At 43.6% G+C, this 19,668-nt stretch overlaps 2 protein-coding genes across 2 annotated transcripts in view; one reads left to right on the plus strand and one right to left on the minus strand.

Moving 5' to 3' along the window:
• Positions 1-10,551, plus strand: part of Dnajc3 (DnaJ heat shock protein family (Hsp40) member C3) — a 37,187-nt gene extending 26,636 nt beyond the window's left edge. Inside the window, exons 7-12 of the mRNA XM_027393923.2 lie at positions 291-410; positions 1,844-1,949; positions 2,205-2,325; positions 4,265-4,397; positions 5,776-5,924; positions 7,103-10,551. Of these exons, the coding sequence (XP_027249724.1) occupies positions 291-410; positions 1,844-1,949; positions 2,205-2,325; positions 4,265-4,397; positions 5,776-5,924; positions 7,103-7,260 (787 nt within the window). The 3' untranslated portion in view covers positions 7,261-10,551. The remainder of the gene's footprint in view (positions 1-290; positions 411-1,843; positions 1,950-2,204; positions 2,326-4,264; positions 4,398-5,775; positions 5,925-7,102) is intronic.
• Positions 10,552-15,994: 5,443 nt separating this feature from the next.
• The window catches only part of Uggt2 (UDP-glucose glycoprotein glucosyltransferase 2), a 115,415-nt gene continuing 111,741 nt past the window's right edge, over positions 15,995-19,668 (minus strand). Inside the window, exon 39 of the mRNA XM_027393922.2 lies at positions 15,995-16,631. Coding sequence (XP_027249723.1) covers positions 16,609-16,631 — 23 coding nt within the window. The 3' untranslated portion in view covers positions 15,995-16,608. The remainder of the gene's footprint in view (positions 16,632-19,668) is intronic.

Consider the following 19,668-nt stretch of genomic DNA (forward strand, 5'->3'; position numbering starts at 1 on the left):
GGACCTCTGGAAGAGCAGTCAGTGCTCTTAACCACTGAGCAATCTCTCCTGCCCCCTCAAGAAATATTCTTAACTAAAGTAAGTGAGCATGCTTTTACTAAACCAAAACATAGTGTTTAATGTGTAACTTCATGCCACTTGAATCGTTGTGTCTATGACGTGATGTCATACATAAATGTGTATAGCAAATGATGAAGTCAGCATTTGTTAATGGTGATTTCTCTACTTGATGTGGAGAAGTGTTGAATGGTTTTGACTTGTGGTGTTTCTTTTTTAAATTCCATGAGCAGCGAAGTCCGTGAATGTCTGAAACTTGACCAGGATCACAAAAGGTGTTTTGCACACTATAAGCAAGTTAAGAAACTTAATAAGCTGATCGAGTCAGCTGAAGAGCTGATCAGAGAGGGCAGGTAAGAGCCTTTCCTTACCTGCCAGGTGAGGGGCTAGACAGCACTCACTGAGCGCCAGGATTATATGCTGTTACACGAAGCAGGCAAAGTGTAAGTTGCAGTAACTGCAGAGTGTTGTTCCTAGCAGCATCGTGGCATTTCCGGGTTTCTTACTTTGTGTGTCAGGCACTGGACTATATACTGAGAGTACAGAAATGTGACTACAGTGTTTAGTCTCTCGGTTTCTAGCTTCATGCAGAGTCAGTATAAAGTGCTAGTGCAGAGTGTTGACGGCAGAGTTCTAGAGTGGGAGCAGGAAAGCAGAGTCCTTCACCAGGCTGAGCATGAAGACCAGGATAAAAGCTCTTGGGACGTGGCAGGCATCAAAATTCTCATCTTAAAGTAGGAGTTACTTGAGCAATGGGTGTCGGGGGCTGATAGGCTGGGAAGGAGAGGTGAACTTTGCTGACAGTACTGCCTAGTGTCAGGCGACTGTGAGTTCCCTGTTCACTTCTCTGTAGCTGTCCTGACAAGGCTTTACCAAGTTCCCCAGTCAGTGTCTTGCAAACGGTAACATCTTGGAATCCCATACCCTTCTATGGGTATTTACCATTTCCTCTTTCTTGGTTAATATTTTCCATAGTGTTAGTATCTACTATACTTTATTTAGGTGTTCATGCACTGAAGCTAACCCATTGAATCTGCTGCTTTCATGTGCAAATCTTTGGAGTTGGGGCTACAGCTCAGTGGTAGCATGATTGACATATTCGAGGGCTTGATCTCCAGTGCTGTTCCTACACCCCCTGTACGAACGCACGTGCGCTTGCACGCGCGCGCGCGCACACACACACACACACACACACACACACACACACACACACACACACACACACACAGTCTCCTCTTTTGTGAACTTTTTCTGGGGAAACATGAGCAGGTGTTTGCCAGTGATGGAACACTGAGGTTCGTGTGAGGAACTGGTACGCTTATTGGGCTTACAGATGCAGGGATGACCCTAAAGCAGCTCCCAGTCTGGTTTCACTTCAGTGTGGATGATGTAATCCTGGAAGCTGCATTGAGTTCCTTCATTAACTTTCAACCACTTACATGGCCTTGCCCCATGTTTTAGATTGTTGTTACTACGTCTGTGTGTGTACAGGCAAGTGCATGTCCTGTACAATAATGTATGGGTCTCTCTACCACGTGAGTCTCTGACAAACACCTTTACCCACTGAGTCATCTGACCACCCTCCTTCCCACCGGGCCCCCAGTCCCCATGCCCATGTGGTGAAGGTTCCTCTCTGGACTGAGCTCAAGGTTAGAGGAGTTGTATTTGAAGGCTGTATTGTGCTCATTCGTTTGTGTTTGTTAAGCAATACATAGTGAAACGGGAGGGTGGTTTCTACAGCTATGGAAATAGTTTCACCATGACTCCTCGGTTGCTCGTTTTGTAGATACACAGATGCAACCAGCAAATACGAATCTGTCATGAAAACAGAGCCCAGTGTTGCTGAGTATACCGTGCGCTCCAAAGAGAGAATTTGTCATTGCTTCTCCAAGGTAACCTGAGTACTTGACATGGAATAACAGCCACTTTTCACTCACTGCAAAGTCTTTTCATTTATTCATCGTTCGTACACTCACTGAGCCCATTCATCATAGACACACTCACTGAGCCATCTCTGGTTTGCAGTGTTTATTTTTATTTATCTTTTGGTACTGAGCATTGAACTCGGGAGCTTGTGTGTGATAGGTAAGCACTTCACCACCGAGGTGCACTCAGCCTGTATTTTCCTGTCTTACATTGACTTCTAGGATGAGAAACCTGTTGAAGCCATTAGAATATGTTCTGAAGTTTTACAGATGGAGCCCGACAATGTGAACGCTCTGAAAGACCGAGCAGAGGCCTATTTAATAGAGGAAATGTATGACGAAGGTAAACTTTGAAGGAATTGACTTCAGTAGCTAAAGCTTAAATTGTAGGAAATCAACGCATGTTCAGTTGCATTTTATTTTGAGAATGGCTAAGAATTTGAGAAGTTAGTAATTATTCTTTCTTAGTGGGCCATAACAGGTATAGCATCTGAGGACAGGGTTCTGTTGAAACTAGTTCACTGGAATATAAACCAGTTTAGTAGTCAGTTCAGTTAGGAGAGATGAACAGAAGAATAAAAAATTACAGATTTCCTGTCAACCAGAGGTAATCATTGTTTATTTATTTTTCCAGACATGTTTATGTTCATATGTGACTCCTAAGCATATAAACTCAGAATTGAGCAATACATATATGCATATACATTTGTCTAACAAATGATCCCGTGACCTCCCAACTTTAGCAATGTTAGGATAGCTGCTTACCTCACCAGGTTGAGCTAAGAGCGCTTACTCCTAGATGTTATGAGGCCCTTTAGAAGGCAGTGCTGGAGCATACACAGTAGTATGTTCATTGTGAAGTGTATTGTGTTTTTACCACATGTTTGATAGTACTTTATGAACATTTGGGATTTTTGCTAAGTTTTTAATTTATTTGATGACTTCACATGGTTTTAATCCGTCATCCATTCTCCTCTCTCTCCACTCCGTCTAGAACCTTCTTCCCAACACATCCCCTCCTTGTATCATTTTATTGTAATTTTTAATGGCACACTGACTTAAAGGTTGCTTGTGTGAGCATGTGGATATTCATGGGTGTGTGGCTACAGACTTGAAAACAGATGACTCTCCAGATGCCGCCGGCTTTTACCAGCTCCTCAGCTGGGGGGGTGGAGGGGAGGGGACAGGGATGACGACTTAGGAGTCTTTCCCTCATCCATGCTGCAGTGTGGACTGGCTTGATTTTGTGTGGTCACCATGCTGCTCGAGTCGATGAGTGCAACAGCTATGTCATGTCCAGGAGACAGCATTTTATAGTCTTCCTCCCAGCGTCTGGCTCCTACAGTCTCCCTCCATCTCTTACATAGTGCTCCTTAGGCTTTGAGGTAGGCTTGTATTATTTACTTTTTAAAAAGATTACCTCTCAGAGTGTGGAATCTGAGGAAATGTGACAAAAATAGCTGATCTACTGTGTATTTATGGGAAGTATTTTAGGTTCTAATTTTTACTTACAATTATATGAATATAGGAAACAACAATTCTGTACTTTTTATAGTAAGAAAATCATTCATACTGTAACTTAATAAGTGTGGTGTAAAAGACTGGGCAGTTGGGGGTGGTCAGGTGGCTCAGTGGGTAATGGTACCTGCTGCCAAGCCCGACAGCCTGTTCCTGAAATCCAGTATCCCAAACCTGGCCATGAATAATCTTCCCTGGTAGGACTTTGACAGGATGAATCTCAGGCCTGCTACCTTGATCCTTTTTGCATATTAGATACCCAAATACTCTAAAATAGAATGTGTAGATTTCCTCCAGACTCATATATATTTGGTTTTGATTGACAGTGCCATCATGTTGGCAGCACTGAGTTGATGGTTCCTCCCTTTGTACCCTTTGTTTCTTCCAAACTATCAACATAGATGTTAATGCGGACTTTCTTACCAAGCACTTTACTTTCTTTGCTGTGCAGTGGTCATTCATGTCTTAGTGGTAGTAAGATAGCTTTGTACAATATTAAAATACCTTGAAGGAGGTGTAGGGAGATGGGAGAGAATAGATAATTAAACCAACCACAGTGAGCTCTGTCAAACAGGAGTGAGAACTTTGCCTCAATTATGAATTAAGTTTGAACAAAACTATGAACGTGGCACCATTTAGGCTCTGAGAAGCAGTAGTGAGTGAAGGGGCTGACAGTGAGGACTTAGTACCAAGTTGGTGGAATACATAATTCACACTGAATCGGCATTTCCTCTAACAGCTTTTTCCTAAACGTATTTTGACAGCCATTCAGGATTATGAAGCTGCTCAGGAACACAACGAAAATGACCAGCAGATTCGGGAAGGTTTAGAGAAAGCCCAGCGGTTACTGAAACAGTCACAGAAACGAGACTATTATAAAATCTTGGGAGTAAAAAGGTGAATTATTGTTTTAAAGCTGATTGTTGCTTCTTTTGTCTTAGCCTGGTTCACTTTGTTCACTCGTGTTATTTCAGTTATACGTTATTCTGAGAGCCCTTAGCGTCATGTCGGTCACGTGTTATTCTGAGAGCCCTTAGCGTCATGTCGGTCACGTGTTATTCTGAGAGCCCTTAGCGTCATGTCGGTCACGTGTTATTCTGAGAGCCCTTAGCGTCATGGAGACGCTAAGGTGAGGATGAAGGCTGGGGTGGGAATTCATCTCAGGCCCAGACTTTTTGGGAAGGATTAAGAAAGTAGAGGTGCACTTTGTTTTCATTGGGGTAGGAGGAAGGAAGATAAAGCCCTCCCCTGGGTCTAAAAGTAAAGTTGTACTGTTGTTATAAGTCCCATTTGCCAGGCTGGAAAGATGGTTCAGTGGTTAGGAGCACTTGCTCTTGCAGAGACCCAGCTCTAATTAGCTCTCGGTGCATACATGCTCACTCAGGGCCATCTCTAACTCCAGTTCTGATCTCTTCTAGCTTTGTCATCACACACACATGATAGCAACACCTGTACACGTGAAATAAAATAAATCCTAAAGGGTTTGTCTAAAAAAGACTCGTTTTCTCTAAGTAGACTGTCAGCTTTTGTTCCAAAGTGTTAGTTAAGCTTTGGTCTTAACTAGTATTAAGTCAACTCAAAGCAAGGGGTTCCCAGAGATTTGTGTATATGTGTGTTGTAATTTGATTGATGGGTAGAGTCTCCATGTGTAACCCTGGCTAGCCTGAAGATACTAGGTAGACCTAGCTGGCCTTAATCTCACAGAGATCTCTCTGCCTCTAGAGTACTGCTGGGATTAAAGGTGTGTACCACCATCCTGATGTGAGAATGTCTTTGTAATGCCCAGGAAGAATTCAGTTACGGTGGTGTGGAGATTGATCAGGGGACAGCTGTAAAGACCTGTACTGTGTTCTGCGATGTATAGTGAGCATGCATCCCTAGAAGCTTTCCTGGGGTTTTAGATCAGTGTTAGTGGCTGCCTTGTATACAACAGGTTCAGTCCTCAGTGTTTGCCCCCACCAAAAGGCTCAAAAGGAAAAAATCAAGTTGACTGTCTGGAACAGCATGCTAAATCTTTGATCTCTGGAATTTCAAGGGAAACAAAGCTGTATGTCATGAGGTGACACTCCACTGCCTCCTTACATACACATAGCTTACAGGACTTGTTTGCAGTGGTGTGATTAAACCTCCAGTTTTATGTACTCGAGGCAAGCCCGCTCCCACTGAGTGCTCAAAGAGGACTACCAACACAGCTCTTCTAATTTTTTTTTTTTTTTTTTTTAATGAAAGTAGGCTGGGACCTTTCTTACAATTGCTAAATTTTCTTATCCTTCAGAAATGCCAAAAAACAAGAAATCATTAAAGCATACCGAAAATTAGCACTTCAGTGGCATCCAGACAATTTCCAGAATGAAGAAGAAAAGAAAAAGGCAGAGAAAAAGTTCATTGACATAGCAGCTGCTAAAGAAGTCCTCTCAGACCCAGGTACCTCTGCTTCAGTGTCTTTGTGCTCTTTGATAGTACAGTTGGTGATGAGTTAGTCCTATTCCTATTCCACCCCAGGCAGGGCAAAGGTGAAATGTAGAGCAGGGTCTGTGAGCAGGACTATGGTTGGTAGTCAGTCCCGCAGTTTCACAGTCTCTTCCCACCTGAGAGTCTGGGGACCCCCAGGTAATGGTAAGCACTACACCATTGTACAGTGAGAGCTTGTTGAATGTGGAACCCTTTCTCCTACTTGAACAAGTTCCTGTCATTTCTTATGCTTTAACACTGAGCATAACGTGCGTATCTCTCAGACCCCTGCCAGCCTCCTAGCTCAGTGATGGATGATTCTCCCTACCCAATTTCCAGATGTCACAAGGCCCGGGTAAGGAATCCAGTGTGTCAAGCTGGCTTACAAAAGGAGGGTAGACCTCTAGCTAGGCCTGTTGTGCCCCATGGATGTTAGCAGCAATCTTGCCTTAAGTCCCATAGACAGGTGAACGTGTGGATCCAGTCTGTGAAGTAAGGAGGCAGGCTAAGAATTGGTACACACTGCTTTTTGTGGCTTTCTGTATGTGTAGGGATGGGTGTTCTAATTTGAATTAGGAAGGGTCAACAAGGGAAATCAAGTTTTTGCCCCATGAGCAAATCTTTCCTGTGTATCCATTTATATTTCAGAATTGAAGTCATCCTTTGTCCCAAATAACTTGTAATCTAGTAAGGCAGACAGGTGTACCTCATTATTTACCACAGTAGGTACCGTTTACCTGTTCTGTTATCAAATGCAAAATGCTTACACCGTCCCTCAAATGTAGTGTAACGATTGGGCCATAGTCGGTGGTCTTGAGGGATTAGTGGTGTTAGGGGAGCCCCCATCCTTGCTTGTTGATCCTGTGTTGGTGTGCCTATCGCACATTCTGGGAGGAAAACGAGCCATACCGAGTGTAGAGTATTTCCTTAGATGCTCTGTGGAGTTGGAGGTGTGTGAGGTTCTTGCCTGATGACTCATCTGGGGGATGAGTAGTGACATAAAGTAGTTTTATAAAGAACACGACTTGGGGACCTGTCTTTGCAGTCCTTTCTTCAGGATGGGAATGGGAAAGTGGGATTTGAGTATCACAGCCTCATACCCATACTTTAGGTTTCTGTGTGGGTCTTAACTTTGCTGGCTTCTTTTCTAGAAATGAGAAAGAAGTTTGATGATGGAGAAGATCCTCTTGACGCAGAGAGTCAACAGGGAGGCGGCGGCAACCCCTTCCACAGAAGCTGGAACTCATGGCAAGGCTTCAATCCCTTCAGCTCAGGCGGGCCGTTTCGATTCAAATTCCACTTCAATTAAAGCAGCCGTTTCACCACTCCTCTCCTTTATTATTGTCATTTTAACATTAAAAACAAAAACTGTTTGCAATTCTGATACAAACAAAATCAAACAAAACTTTCAGTTTTTCCGTGACCAAAGAGTTGTTTTAAGGAAAAAAAGCTGTTCTTCGTGTAGACTTGATGGGCCTGCCAAGGTGGGAGCAAGGAGGCATTGTTTCTGACCAAGCAGCCTGTGCGCATCTCGTGACTGCCAGGGGGATGTGGTCTGAGGTGTTTACCTTATGGTGGTGTTCAAATAGCATTAAACATAGACACATTTAACCCGGAGCAGACAGGTTCTACACAGTCTTGCATAGTGACCATGAGGAGGGGCTGTGGCCTCCTGGAGAATGGATTGTCTCTCTATTCCTAAGAGAATGTGAACAGTATTTCTTAGGGACGACTATGCTTGGCCCAGTCACTTGCAAGTACTTATTCCTGTCCCTGTGTCATCATGGCGTCGCTGCAGGAAGGGTAGAGACCACCTTTAGGAAACACACCATCCTGTGGTAAGTGCTGTGTCCAGGTGTAGACTGCGTGTTGAAGCTAAGCATATATTTTTGTTGTTTCACGAGTTTAATTGTAAAACCTTACAGATCCTCCAAGTGTTAAACGAGAGAAGCTCAGTGGTATTTTAGACAATTCTGTGGACGGTCAGTTTGAAATACTTTTTAAGCAAGTGAGTTCCAAGTTGTTTGATACAAAGTTCCTGTCACAAAACTGACTTAGTAATGAAGAGTTGCTTTGTCAGCGTAAGCACACAGTGTCGTGATTCCCACCTAAGCAATATTAGTGAGGCAGCGAGCGTCTCACTGTCTGTCTGTCTGTCTTGGTCAGTAGATCTGCCTCACGAGGACTGGGTGTTCCTGGTTTGTCACTCTGCTTAGAAGGACAGGCTTGCACCTCAGTCCAGCTCTCTCTGTGTGCTTGATAACATTTCACTTCCTTCTGAAGACCCCCTCTGGCTTTTTAAGCAGGTACCACTTTAAGAAATGTACTGTCAGGGTTTGTATAGTGGATATTTTTTGCCCTAAAAATCTGTTGCTAAATCAAGAACATAGATTTATGAACTACTCATACTGCATTGAAAATCTAAAGAATTACATTACTGCCTTTATTTTAGAAAGTTTTTTCTTCTTTCTTGAAACATTGTGAAATATTTTAAGTATAAAGGTCTAATATATTGTTTTTATGAAATTAAGCATTTTAGTTAATTGTGGGAGGCATGAATGTAGCATCCAAGCACAAATCATTTTCTTAACCTATAGTCATATCCTTGAGCATACTGAGAAAAAAAATTTAAATGGAAGAACATAAATCACATAGTTGAGTTGGGCAAAACATTTACATGCTCTTTGCCTGTACTTAGGAGCCTATTTCTTACCAATAAACAATGCATTTCAAAATACCTTTCAGCTTTGATTTTGCTTCAGTGTCCCAAAATTCCAATCAGGCCAGGTGTGCTAACATGTAACTGTTGTCCTGGCACTAGAGATGAGGAGAAGCAAGCCAGCCTGGTTTATAGAGTGAGTTCCAGGCCAGGCAGCCACCAAAATATCAGACAAATTCAAACCAATGTGAAACAGCAAATGAAAAATGAAAATACTTTTGTGTTTTTCAGATCTTAATAATCTTACATCAACTACTTACAATTGCTTTTAGTCTGACTCCTTTTGATGATGTCACTGACAGTTTTGAATTAGAGCGATGGCATCTGTGTGCTTTCCAAAGTGCACGTTTGCATCAGTAGCACCAGGAGGCCTCGGGCAGCGCAGCTCACTCTCCCATGTGGAGCAGGCAGAGAGCTGCCAGCAGCATGGGGCCAGAGGGACTGTGGTTGGAGTTGGGCTGCATGGATCTCATTTGATGCCTCCTAATTTGCTTCCTAGAGAGTTTCTCCTACTTGTAACTACCCAAAGTAACCGAGGATTAGCCTTGCTCACGTGCCAAAGGCAGATGCCATAGAGGGAGATCTCTGTGCTGATTAGTACACTGATCAGGATGACCTGGATGCTGTTGGCAGTCTCCTGGTGACAAACTTATGGTGTACCATGCTGCGTAAAACCAATTATTGAAGAAAAATTCTCCACTTCCTTATTCCAGTTTCTGTGTTTAGGAACTGAAGATAACCCTTTGTGGTAATTCTGGGGAGAATGTGATCGAAGCTCTCCTTAGCAGAACTCGATTCTGTTTCTAGCCCGGGTTGCATTCAGTGGTCATCACTGCAGGACGTGGGAAAAATCACACGCTGCCAGAGGGCAACTTGACTTCACTTCTCAGTTCTGCAGGTTTACTGATAGAAGACAAATACTGGGAAAAAGAATATCTTCATAGTTTAATGTGAATTGGGTGTAATGTCTTAATTTAAAAATACTCTGAATAGTGTTGAGTCTGTTTTTAAGTAGCAGTATGCAGATTAGACAAGGAGTGTAAGCAGGATGGTGGCTTACGACTGTCATCTCAGAATGTGCGGGCTGCACGTGCGGAGGTCACCCTGACTTTAAAAGTACCAAACTTAGACCCATTGATAACTATGTAGAAAATGTCAGTCCTCATCATCCTCCCTTATTTACACCTGGAAGGTAACATTGACATGTAACGGCTTTCATTTGGTCAGAAGTTACTTAGCGTGAAGAAGAGTTAAGATGGGCTGGTTTGAAACCACTCCTCAGGCCACTGTGGGTGCCCACCTGCCTCAGATGCAGGCACTGGCGATGGCCTTTATAGTGATTTCAGTAAGTACACATCACAGGGTAAGAAGTCAAGACAGTTTTCTTGAGTGGTTTTGACATTCCTGTAGTGATCAAGGAAGAAGACAAGTAATGATTTTTAAGAACTTACCTCTTTTTCCACCAGATCATATCATTCCTTTTCTGTTAGTGGCAGAATTCATTCTGTGATTTCAAATGATGTTTGGAGGGGGAGATGATTCTTTAACATGATCTCATTTGCTGAATGATTTAAGAGTAAAATTAGCCACTGCGTGGCTTTGTGTACAGTAACAACAGGGTTATCGCACTTGTCTGTGGATGGGATATTTTCCTGTGCAGAGGATCCAGGGCACAGGGAAAAATCAGAGATGTGGATAAGTTATTAATCTTACGTTTATATGTGTCTTAAATGGGACAGACCTAACAATCCATCTCTAGTTAGTGTTTTAATAAAAAAGGAATTAAGATTATTTCAACTGGGACTCATACATGTCTATGAATATGGGCAATATTTTTATGCCCGTGTATTTTCACATTTAATAAAAATATTTATGGTCATATCCACTACTTTCTTGCTTCTGATTCATGTTTAACCTTTGAGTTAAAATTCTAAGGAGGTCCATCTTACAAGTCTGTTTCACACAAAATCAGTGACTTGAATTGACAACAAGGCTCTTTCCTTTAACTCACCAAGTCCTAGGGAACTGGGACTTAAAACAATCTTGTATTTTAATGTCAAAGTCTAGCAGGTGACTTCATCTGAACTCTTAGTACTCCTGTTGTCTTGTGGTTACAGGAAGGGGTACCAAAGCATATCTCAGTTAAACTTCTAGCAACAACAAAGCCAGCTTTGTTTCAGTTATATACTGTATTGTAGTAACCTTGGCAACGGCAACCTTGATAGTATAGAAAGGTTGTATACCACTCACTCTCAGTGGCTCTATGGGCATCAGGGTCCTTTGAAAGTATACAGTGATCTTAAGGTCTACAGTTCATATCCCAAGGACTCCAGTTTTTTCCTGTTTTTGAGCAAATCCTTCCATGAGAGATGCAGGACACAAATCACCATGCACTTACTGGGCTTGCCTAGTTTCTGCCGTGGCCCTAGAGAAGCAGGAGCCCTAGACAAAGGAGTTTGGTGACTCCCACTATTGGAAATCCCTCTATTGACTGGGGCCCATTTCTCACTTTTCTTCAATTTCGAAGTTTTCTGTAATCATTCTTAAAAGAAAAAAAAATCCTTCTCCCTCAAGAGTCAGCATCATTAATCTCAAGCCACTATTGATTTTTGATGACTGAGTATCTGGGATCTTAGGTCAGAAACCACTGGGCTATGAGAGGTCTGTTACTTCATTTGCTTTGAGTCCCATTTTCCTAGTTGCATAAGAATTTAAGTAACCAACTGGTTCTTGGCAGTCACTTAAATCCATTAAAGTAATAGCAGTGGTCAAGATAACTGCTAGGGACCACCGTAGACTTGGGTTCTAAGCACAGGTTTTGGGTCCATCTCTCTAAGATGTCAGTTTTATGAGCTGCTTTGCTGAAACACACCAGCAAAGCTTTTCAGAGGAGTTAGTCGTGTCTTCACCAAGCAAGGTCTGCCTTGCCGTTACCACCTGTCCTGCCATGACTGCTGCTTCTCTGGAGGTTGTTAGTGGTAGAGCCAGGCAGTCTGCAGGGGCTGGGATTAGGGCTTGGCATGGAGGCACAAGCTTTCTCTAGCTCTCCATTTTCAATATTAATGAAGTGTCTGATTTGTATCTTTGGGTTAGAGTGTATTTGGATGAGAGTGTATTTGATTTTTACCTCATTAGGGACCTGAGGGTGAACTAGAGCTAAGTGGTGAGCATCTCCGAAAGAAAACCATTTGCATCTAAGCTCATCTGAGTGCTGTGAAAACTTACAGTAAAGTTTAAAGTATTCTGATTCCCAGCCTACATAGTGCATTGCGTTTTCCTTGAGGAGGAAGTGAAAAGGACTCCGCTACAAAAGGCAATGTGCCTTTTCAGGAGGTTTTGTTGCTGCGGTTGAAATGTCACACAGTGCCTGCCCTGCACTATTTGCTGTGGCATCCTAACCAAGCGTCAATTCTGTGCGGTGGGACCCTCGAGGGCCTAGCACTTTGGAGGCATAACGAGTGTAACATAATAGAATTTAAATTAGGCCACGTCCTAGTTAGGGTTCCTGATGAAACACCGGGACAAGCAGCTTGGGGAGGAAAGGGCATTTATTGGGCTTTCAAATCACTTTATCACTGAAGAAGTCAGGGCACGAACCTGGAGGCGGGAACTAATGCAGGGGAGCTGCTTACCATGGTTTTCTCCGCCTGCTTTCTAATAGAACCCAGGACCACCATTCCAGGGATAGCACCACCCACAATGGGCTGGGCCCGCCCCACCAATCAATCAAGAAAATGCCTTACAGGCTTGCCTTCAGCCCATTTTCTTAATTCCTCTCAGGTGACTTTAGCTTTTGTCAAGTTAACACAAAACTATCACTCGTAATCATCCCTTGTCAGTTTTACAAACACATATTGTAAAGCCACAGCCTTTCTTGTTCATCCCCAAGGTCCACATTAACATAAACATCACAATGTAAACCATTTTACAGACTGTAGGCAGTTTTTGTGTTTTGTCAGTCATCTCTGTCCAGCCAGCTGGTTCCCAAATAACCACACAAAGACTTATCATTAATTATAAATGCTCGGTTGATAGCTTAGGCTTGTTAATAACCAGCTCTTACATCTTAAACTGACCCATGTTTCTTACCAATGCTCTACCACATGGTGGCACTTTTTCTCCTGCTTCCTCTGTGTCTGGCTGGTGACTCCCTGGGACTTTACCTACTCCTCCCCCGAGCACCCTTTTTCACTGTCCAAAGTCCTGCAACCTCTGCCTGTCTATTGAACATTAGCTCTTTATTAATCCAATGAGAGCAGCACATATTCACAGTGTACAAAAGGATGTTCTGCAGCACACAATCTTACAAAGTCAAATACTAAAAATTAAGTCTCAAAAAAAAAAAAAAAACCAAAACTCCAACGCCTTTAAAAGCCAAAAGTCAAGTGTGGGCTCCTACAAAGTAAAAAACTAAGTGAAATACTTTATTTCAAGAGGGAAGAACCAGGGTGAAGTCATAATAAGATTTAAAAAGTTCCAACAGCATAAATTACTCAATGTCCAGTATTTGTGATTAACTCACTGTCTTCATGGCTCTTCCAAAGGGCTTGGGCCACGCCTCTGACTCTGCAATGAACACAGCTGTCCTCTGGGCTCAGGCTGGCTCCACTGCGCAGCTGCTGGTGGTGGTCGTTGTCCCACGGTGCAAAACGTTGGGATTTTCTGCTACAACCGGGCTGTACTTTCACCAGCAGCCTCTCCTGGGCCCATTTCACGTTGCCCAGCCTCAGCCTCTCTGCATGACCCCTTCAAGCTGGAGACTTCATCTGCTGCTGAGGCTGCACCTTTACGGGTGGCCTCTCAACAGTGCCAAGCCTCAGCTGTTCTCCATGACCCCTTCATGTCTTCAAAACCAGTACCACCTGGGAGTCTTACACATTATCGGTTGGCTCCCAGCACATGGTACAACCAAGGGCACCCCAAAAACAGCTTGTGTGTGGACTCTCAGGATAATACTTCTTAGAAGCTTCACCTTAGTGATGTTGGTCTCTTCTGAACCACAACTGGTCCTTCAGCTCCAGCTGACCAACATCCATTGCTCTGGCAAAGCAAAGGTTTTACTTTAGTGGTTCTGGTCTCTTGGTAACCACAGCCAATTCTTCAGCTCCAGCTGACCAGACACCACAGATTCTTCACATGAATGCCCCAGAGTCTTTCCTCCCTCCTGAAACTTCACAAGCCAGGCCTCTAATCGTTTGCACTGCTCTCAAGATTCCTATCGTCCAAGCTCCCACAGAACAGCCCACTGAGCTCTCAATGCTTAATGGTTTTTCTAGACCAGAGTTCCAAAGTCCTTCCATAACCCTGTCTAAGACAATATCATCAGCGGTATCCCAGCATTAACTTACTCCTGGTACCAGTTTCTGTCCTAGTTAGGGTTATCTTTGTGATGAAACACCATGACCAGAGTAGCTGGGGGAGGAAAGGGTTTATTTGGCTTACCCTTTGACTTTACTGTTCGCCGAAGGAAGTCAGGACAGGAACTCAAGCAGGGATCTGGAGGCAGGGGCTGATGCAGAGGCCGTGGAAGGTGCTGATTTGTTGCAGGATATCTGATCACAGTGTGAACCCTGAGATTGCATTATTTACTGGAAAAACCTTTCTAGTTGTGGCATGGTTCGGCCCTATCAAACCCTTTTAAAAGATTAACTAAACCCAACCATAGATCCAGAGGTGGTGCAAGCAACCGTTAGAAAAAAAAAAAAGCTAGAGAGAGTGGGAGGAAGTCAGGAAGACAGCTAGAAAGTGCACAGGAAGTACGAGGGCGGGACTTCTGGTTTGGGATGGTGGCTGAAGAGATGCTCTCTTTGCAGGAAGGCAACAACGGAGGAAGCGGCTGTGTGTTTTCCTGACTCTCTGAGCTGGTGGGGTTTCACCCCAGCATCTGGCTCCCGAGTCTTATTGGTAAAACAGGATTATAGAGACGGAGGTGAAAACATTTGTGGCAGCAGCGGTGGAGGTGGGACACAGACGTCCCACCCAGCGTCGGCCTGAGCCGCAGTCATTAGCTGCGACAGCTGTCGATTCAGGCACCGCCGCTGTGCTGCAGTAAAACAACACTGCTGACTGGCTGCTCACTCTGCTTTCTTACAGAACGCAGGGCACCAGCCCACAATGGGCTGGGCCCGCCTCCACCTCTCTCTAATTAAGAAAATTATCTATAGGCTTGCCTGCAGCCCCATCTTGTGGCATTTTCTTAATTGAGGGTTCCTTCTCTCAGACCAGTTTAGGTTTTTGTCAAGTTGACATAAAACTATCCAGCACTGAGCATTTTATTAAAGAATGTCCTTGCAAAGAAATACATAATTAAAAAATCTGGATTTTCATATGTATATTCATCTAGAAATGAGACATACAAATTTAAATTTAGTCTTTTGAATCACCAGATGATAGAAGGGAACTATCAAATCTGATATGTTAAGGCAGAAATGAAATATGTTAATACAACTTGAATGTCTTAAGTAATAAGAACAGTGAGCAAAGAGGGAGAAGAAGGTGTTCTTTTAATTGGAATGAGAGGACTCCCAGGGAAGGATGCTGTTCAGGTTTGGATCTTAAATGAAAGCCTGGGTTCCCAGCACTGTGAGATGCACACACCTTCTTCTCATGCTCCCATGACATACTGTGCTTCCATGGGCCCAAGGCACTGTGGGCAAGTGAGCAGGGACTGAAATCCTGGGTGAGAGCAGCCTTTCTTCCATGAGGCTGTTACAGCAACTTTGTCACAGCAACAGAAAGCTGACGAACATGGGTAGTTTTCAGATTTTCTAAGATGTTCTGTCAGATACAGTGGATGATTAATTCTGAAGGGCTAAAGGGACTCAAGGCACAGAGGGCTTCTGCGTCAGTGTGGAATCTGTGTACAAGCCTGACTCAGACGGACAGCCTATCTCTAGAGGTAGAGGGTCCCATTACACAGGAGGGTTTCCAGATGACCTGGACTCCACCCGATGGAACCCTGGGGGTTGCCTGGAGCACTAGGCAACCACTAGCTCTACCATGTTTCTCAGGAAGAATCTGGAGAGCTTTAGAAGCAGCCAGGACGTCACATGGTTACGGAAGACCTATCAGAGGTGTTCAGCCTTCTCATCCTGCAGCATGAGGCCGCATAAGAGCTAACACCCTGGGATGAATGCAGCCAAGGGCCACAGGCTGGACATCCTGATGACACTTTAGAGGATGAGATTTAAATGACTTGAAGAGCGTTCTAGTCCCAAGATGCTATAAGTATAGAACATTTGAATAGTGAAAAAATGTTTACTATTACTATTTATCTACTTAAACACAGCAGGGAAAATCTTTTACTTAGTTTCTATAGGACTAATCAGTTTGCATCCTTTATTTAATTTCTGTGAAAGTATCCAGTCTTGAAAACCACATACATGTATGGATGTGCATACCATTTTATGAAATAGAAACATTTAGAACAATGTAAACACAGCACAAGATTAAAACCTATGATTTAAGATAAATGATTACAGTGCAACATGACTTTCATTTAAATATGATAAAGTATAAAATTAACTTGTTTTTAGTAGAGAAAGCCAAGGTTATTTTTCTTAAAAAGCATGCATTTCTGTAATTTTAAATGCAATCTGTGAGTAAGGAAATATGGATGTACTTAAGCTGGAATACCAAAAGATGCTGATGATCTGATAAACACCAGTGAGGGCCTTCAAAGACTTTCAAAGACCTTCCAGGACATTTGACATCAAACTAACTGGTAACCACAACAACAACATCATAAGCAACCAGAAAAAAAGGAATAATCTATTAACCATATAAATTAAGTTTATTTTAAAACTTTACAAGTATTTTAAATAAAGGTTATAAAAAGTATGTCAATAATTTGAATGAAATGTCCTACTAGTTTTAGCAGTTTCACAAATTCCCAGCAGGTGGCAGATTTTCATCCTATTTATCCTCTGGAAACCAGCGCTAGAGTTCATCATGTGTGGAAACTGCAGGAGAGGAAAGGTCACTTAGTTTTTGAAAGCTCAGTGTATAAAATTAGCCTACGCTCTCATTCAGGAATGAGATCCATCAGAAGTCACGGTTCTGACAGAGGCTCTTGCTTAGTGACTTACTGCCTGTCTGTTGTCAGGCATTGTGGGGATAGCTCGTGTACATTTTGGTGCCCGTTGTAATGCGTTATGAGTATGTGTCTTTGTAACCACCCGAATACAAGTCTATGAGAACAAGAAATACGGACATACACATACATAAACACACAACAGCATTTTGTGAAGTAAAGTTAAGATACTATACAAAAATAGGACGTAATTAAAACCTCATGTGGATTAAGATAAACGACACTAGACAGAGGTCTTTAAGAATACAGATGTGCAGCCTGGGGTGGCTGAAGACACCCACACATCCACCCAGCACCACAAAAGACACAGGGAGAACATCCAAATTAACAAAACCAGAAACGAAAGGGGAATATAACAACAGGCACTGAGGAAATCCCGACAGTCACATTAGGACATGCTTTAAAGAACTGTACTCCACAAAATCGGAAAATCTAAAAGAAATGAGAAAATGTCTGGATAGGTACTACTTACCAAAATTAAATCAAGATCAGATAAACAATCTAAATCGACCTATAAACCCTAAGGAAATAGAAGCAGATATTAAGCTTCCCAACTAAAACCAAAACAACAACAACAACAACAAAACCCTCAGGGTCAGATGATTTTAGCATAGAATTCTAACCAGACTTTCAAAGAAGAGATACTTCTAAAAGCATTCCACAAAATAGAAACAGAAACATTGCCCAATTCATTTAATGAGGCCACAGTTTCCCTGATACCCAAACTACACAAAGATTCAACAAAGAGAATTGCAGTCCAATTTCCTTTATGAACATATGTGCAAAAACACTCAATAAAATATTTGCAAACAGACTCCAAGAACTTATCAATAAGATCATTCACCGTGACCAAGTAGGCTTCATTCCATAGATACAGCATAAGACTGCAGAAAGATCCAAATCTATCCCCTTGCACAAAACTCAAGTCCCCAACATAAACCCAGTTACACTGAGCCTGATAGAAGACAAAGGGGAATATAGCCTTGAACACATTGGCATAGGAGACAACTCCTGAATAGAACACCAATAGCGCAGGCACTAAGATTGGCAGTAAATGGGACCCCATGAAACTGAAAAGCTTCTGTCAGGCAAAGGATACTGTCAACAGGACAAAATGGCAGTCTCTGGGATGGAAATGACTCATCAATCCCACATCCAATAGAGCGCTAACATCCAAAATAAATAAAGGATTCAAGAAACTAGATATCAGCAGACCAAATAATCCAATTAAAAACTGAGGTACAGATCTAAAAAGAGAATTCTCAGTGGAGGAAACACAAATGACCAAGAAACACTTAGAGAAATGTTCAACATCTTTAGCCATCAGGGAAATGAGAATCAAAATGACTCTGAGATTCCATCTTACACCCCTCAGAATGGCTAAGATCAGTAACACAGGTGACAGCTCACGCTGTATGTACAGCAAGGGAACACTCCCACAAACTTGTGCAGCCAGTGTGGAATCCAGTATGGCAATTCCTTAGAAAATTGGGAATTCATCTACCTTAACACCCATCATTACCATTCCTGGGCATAGACCCAAAGGATATTCCACCATAGAACAAGAACACTTGCTCAACTATGTTCATAACAGGCTTATTCATAATAGCCAGAAATGGGAACTAACCTAGATGTACCTCAACCAAAGAATGGACAAAGGAAACACGGTACATTTACACAATGGAGTATTACTCAGCTGTTAAAAAAATTGATATCGATCATGGCCCAGGCTGGCTGAAGACAGCCGCAGGCCTGCCTGGGTCCCCCACAGCCCAGGTTGGTGGAAGACACTCATAGGCCAACAGTAGATGCCATTATGATGAGCAAATATATGGAGAGAGAGAGAGAGAGAGAGAGAGAGAGAGAGAGAGAGAGAGAGAGAGAGAGAGAGAGAGAGAGGGCTGGCTTGTGTGCTGTGGAGAGAGGCAGAACTGAAGGGAAGGCCGTGAGGAACAGGCTGCTGATACGGGCGGCCTGTGCTGCCACCCAGCACCATAGTCATGTCCAGGCATTGGATGGTCATGTTTAGGTCCATGGCCCTACTGCAGACAGGGTCTGTGTTGATGGCTCTTGTTATCACCAAAGGCCATGCGGATGTCTGGGGCCTGGACCTGGGCCACCACCCATGGCCATGTTGGTGTTGGAGGTCCATGCTGCTGCTGGGCTATGCCTATTTGAGTGGCCTGTGCTGCCCTGCCACTTGGGGCCATGGTGACATCTGGGCCCAGACTTCCGCCAAGGACCATGTCTGGGTCTATAGTCCTACTGCAGCCAGGGTCTATGTTGATATCTGTGGCCTGTGTGACCACCAAAAGGTCACACAGATGCTTGGGGTCTGGGCTGCTGCCTGTGGCCACATTGGTATCTGAGGGCTGTGCTACTGCTGGGGCATGCCAATTTGAGTAACCTGAGCTGCCACCCAGGACCCAGGTGTCATGCAGGCCTAAGCTGCTCCTGTGGGCCATGTCTAGGTCTGTGGTCCTGCAGTAGCTGGGGTCTATGTTGGTCTCCATGGCCCAAGTTTCCACAGGAGGTCATGGAACCATGTGTGCTGAAATCTGAGGGCTGTGCGGAGCTAGGACCAACCTTCGCTGGCCCTGGGAGAGTTGGCCTTGCTCCTTGCTGGCCACTGCAGCAGAAGGGGTGACCCCACCCCTCACGGGAGAGCTAGCCCTATCTCTCACCATGGCGTGGGAGAGCTGGCCCCGATGGCATGGGTGTATAAGAGATGGCTCTACCCCTCGCCTGAGATGGGCAGTCCCAGTTGCCCAGACTGACCAAATCAGGAACCACCCAGATCCACATCCAGGACTTTGGGTTAGCCCACCCCAACATCTACCCCAGCTATGACCTGCCAGTGTGTTTGTGAAGGAACTGGTCCTGAGGAACCATAGCCACAGGATATC

Source organism: Cricetulus griseus (assembly GCF_003668045.3).
Source record: "Cricetulus griseus strain 17A/GY chromosome 1 unlocalized genomic scaffold, alternate assembly CriGri-PICRH-1.0 chr1_1, whole genome shotgun sequence".
Classification (NCBI taxonomy): domain Eukaryota; kingdom Metazoa; phylum Chordata; class Mammalia; order Rodentia; family Cricetidae; genus Cricetulus; species Cricetulus griseus.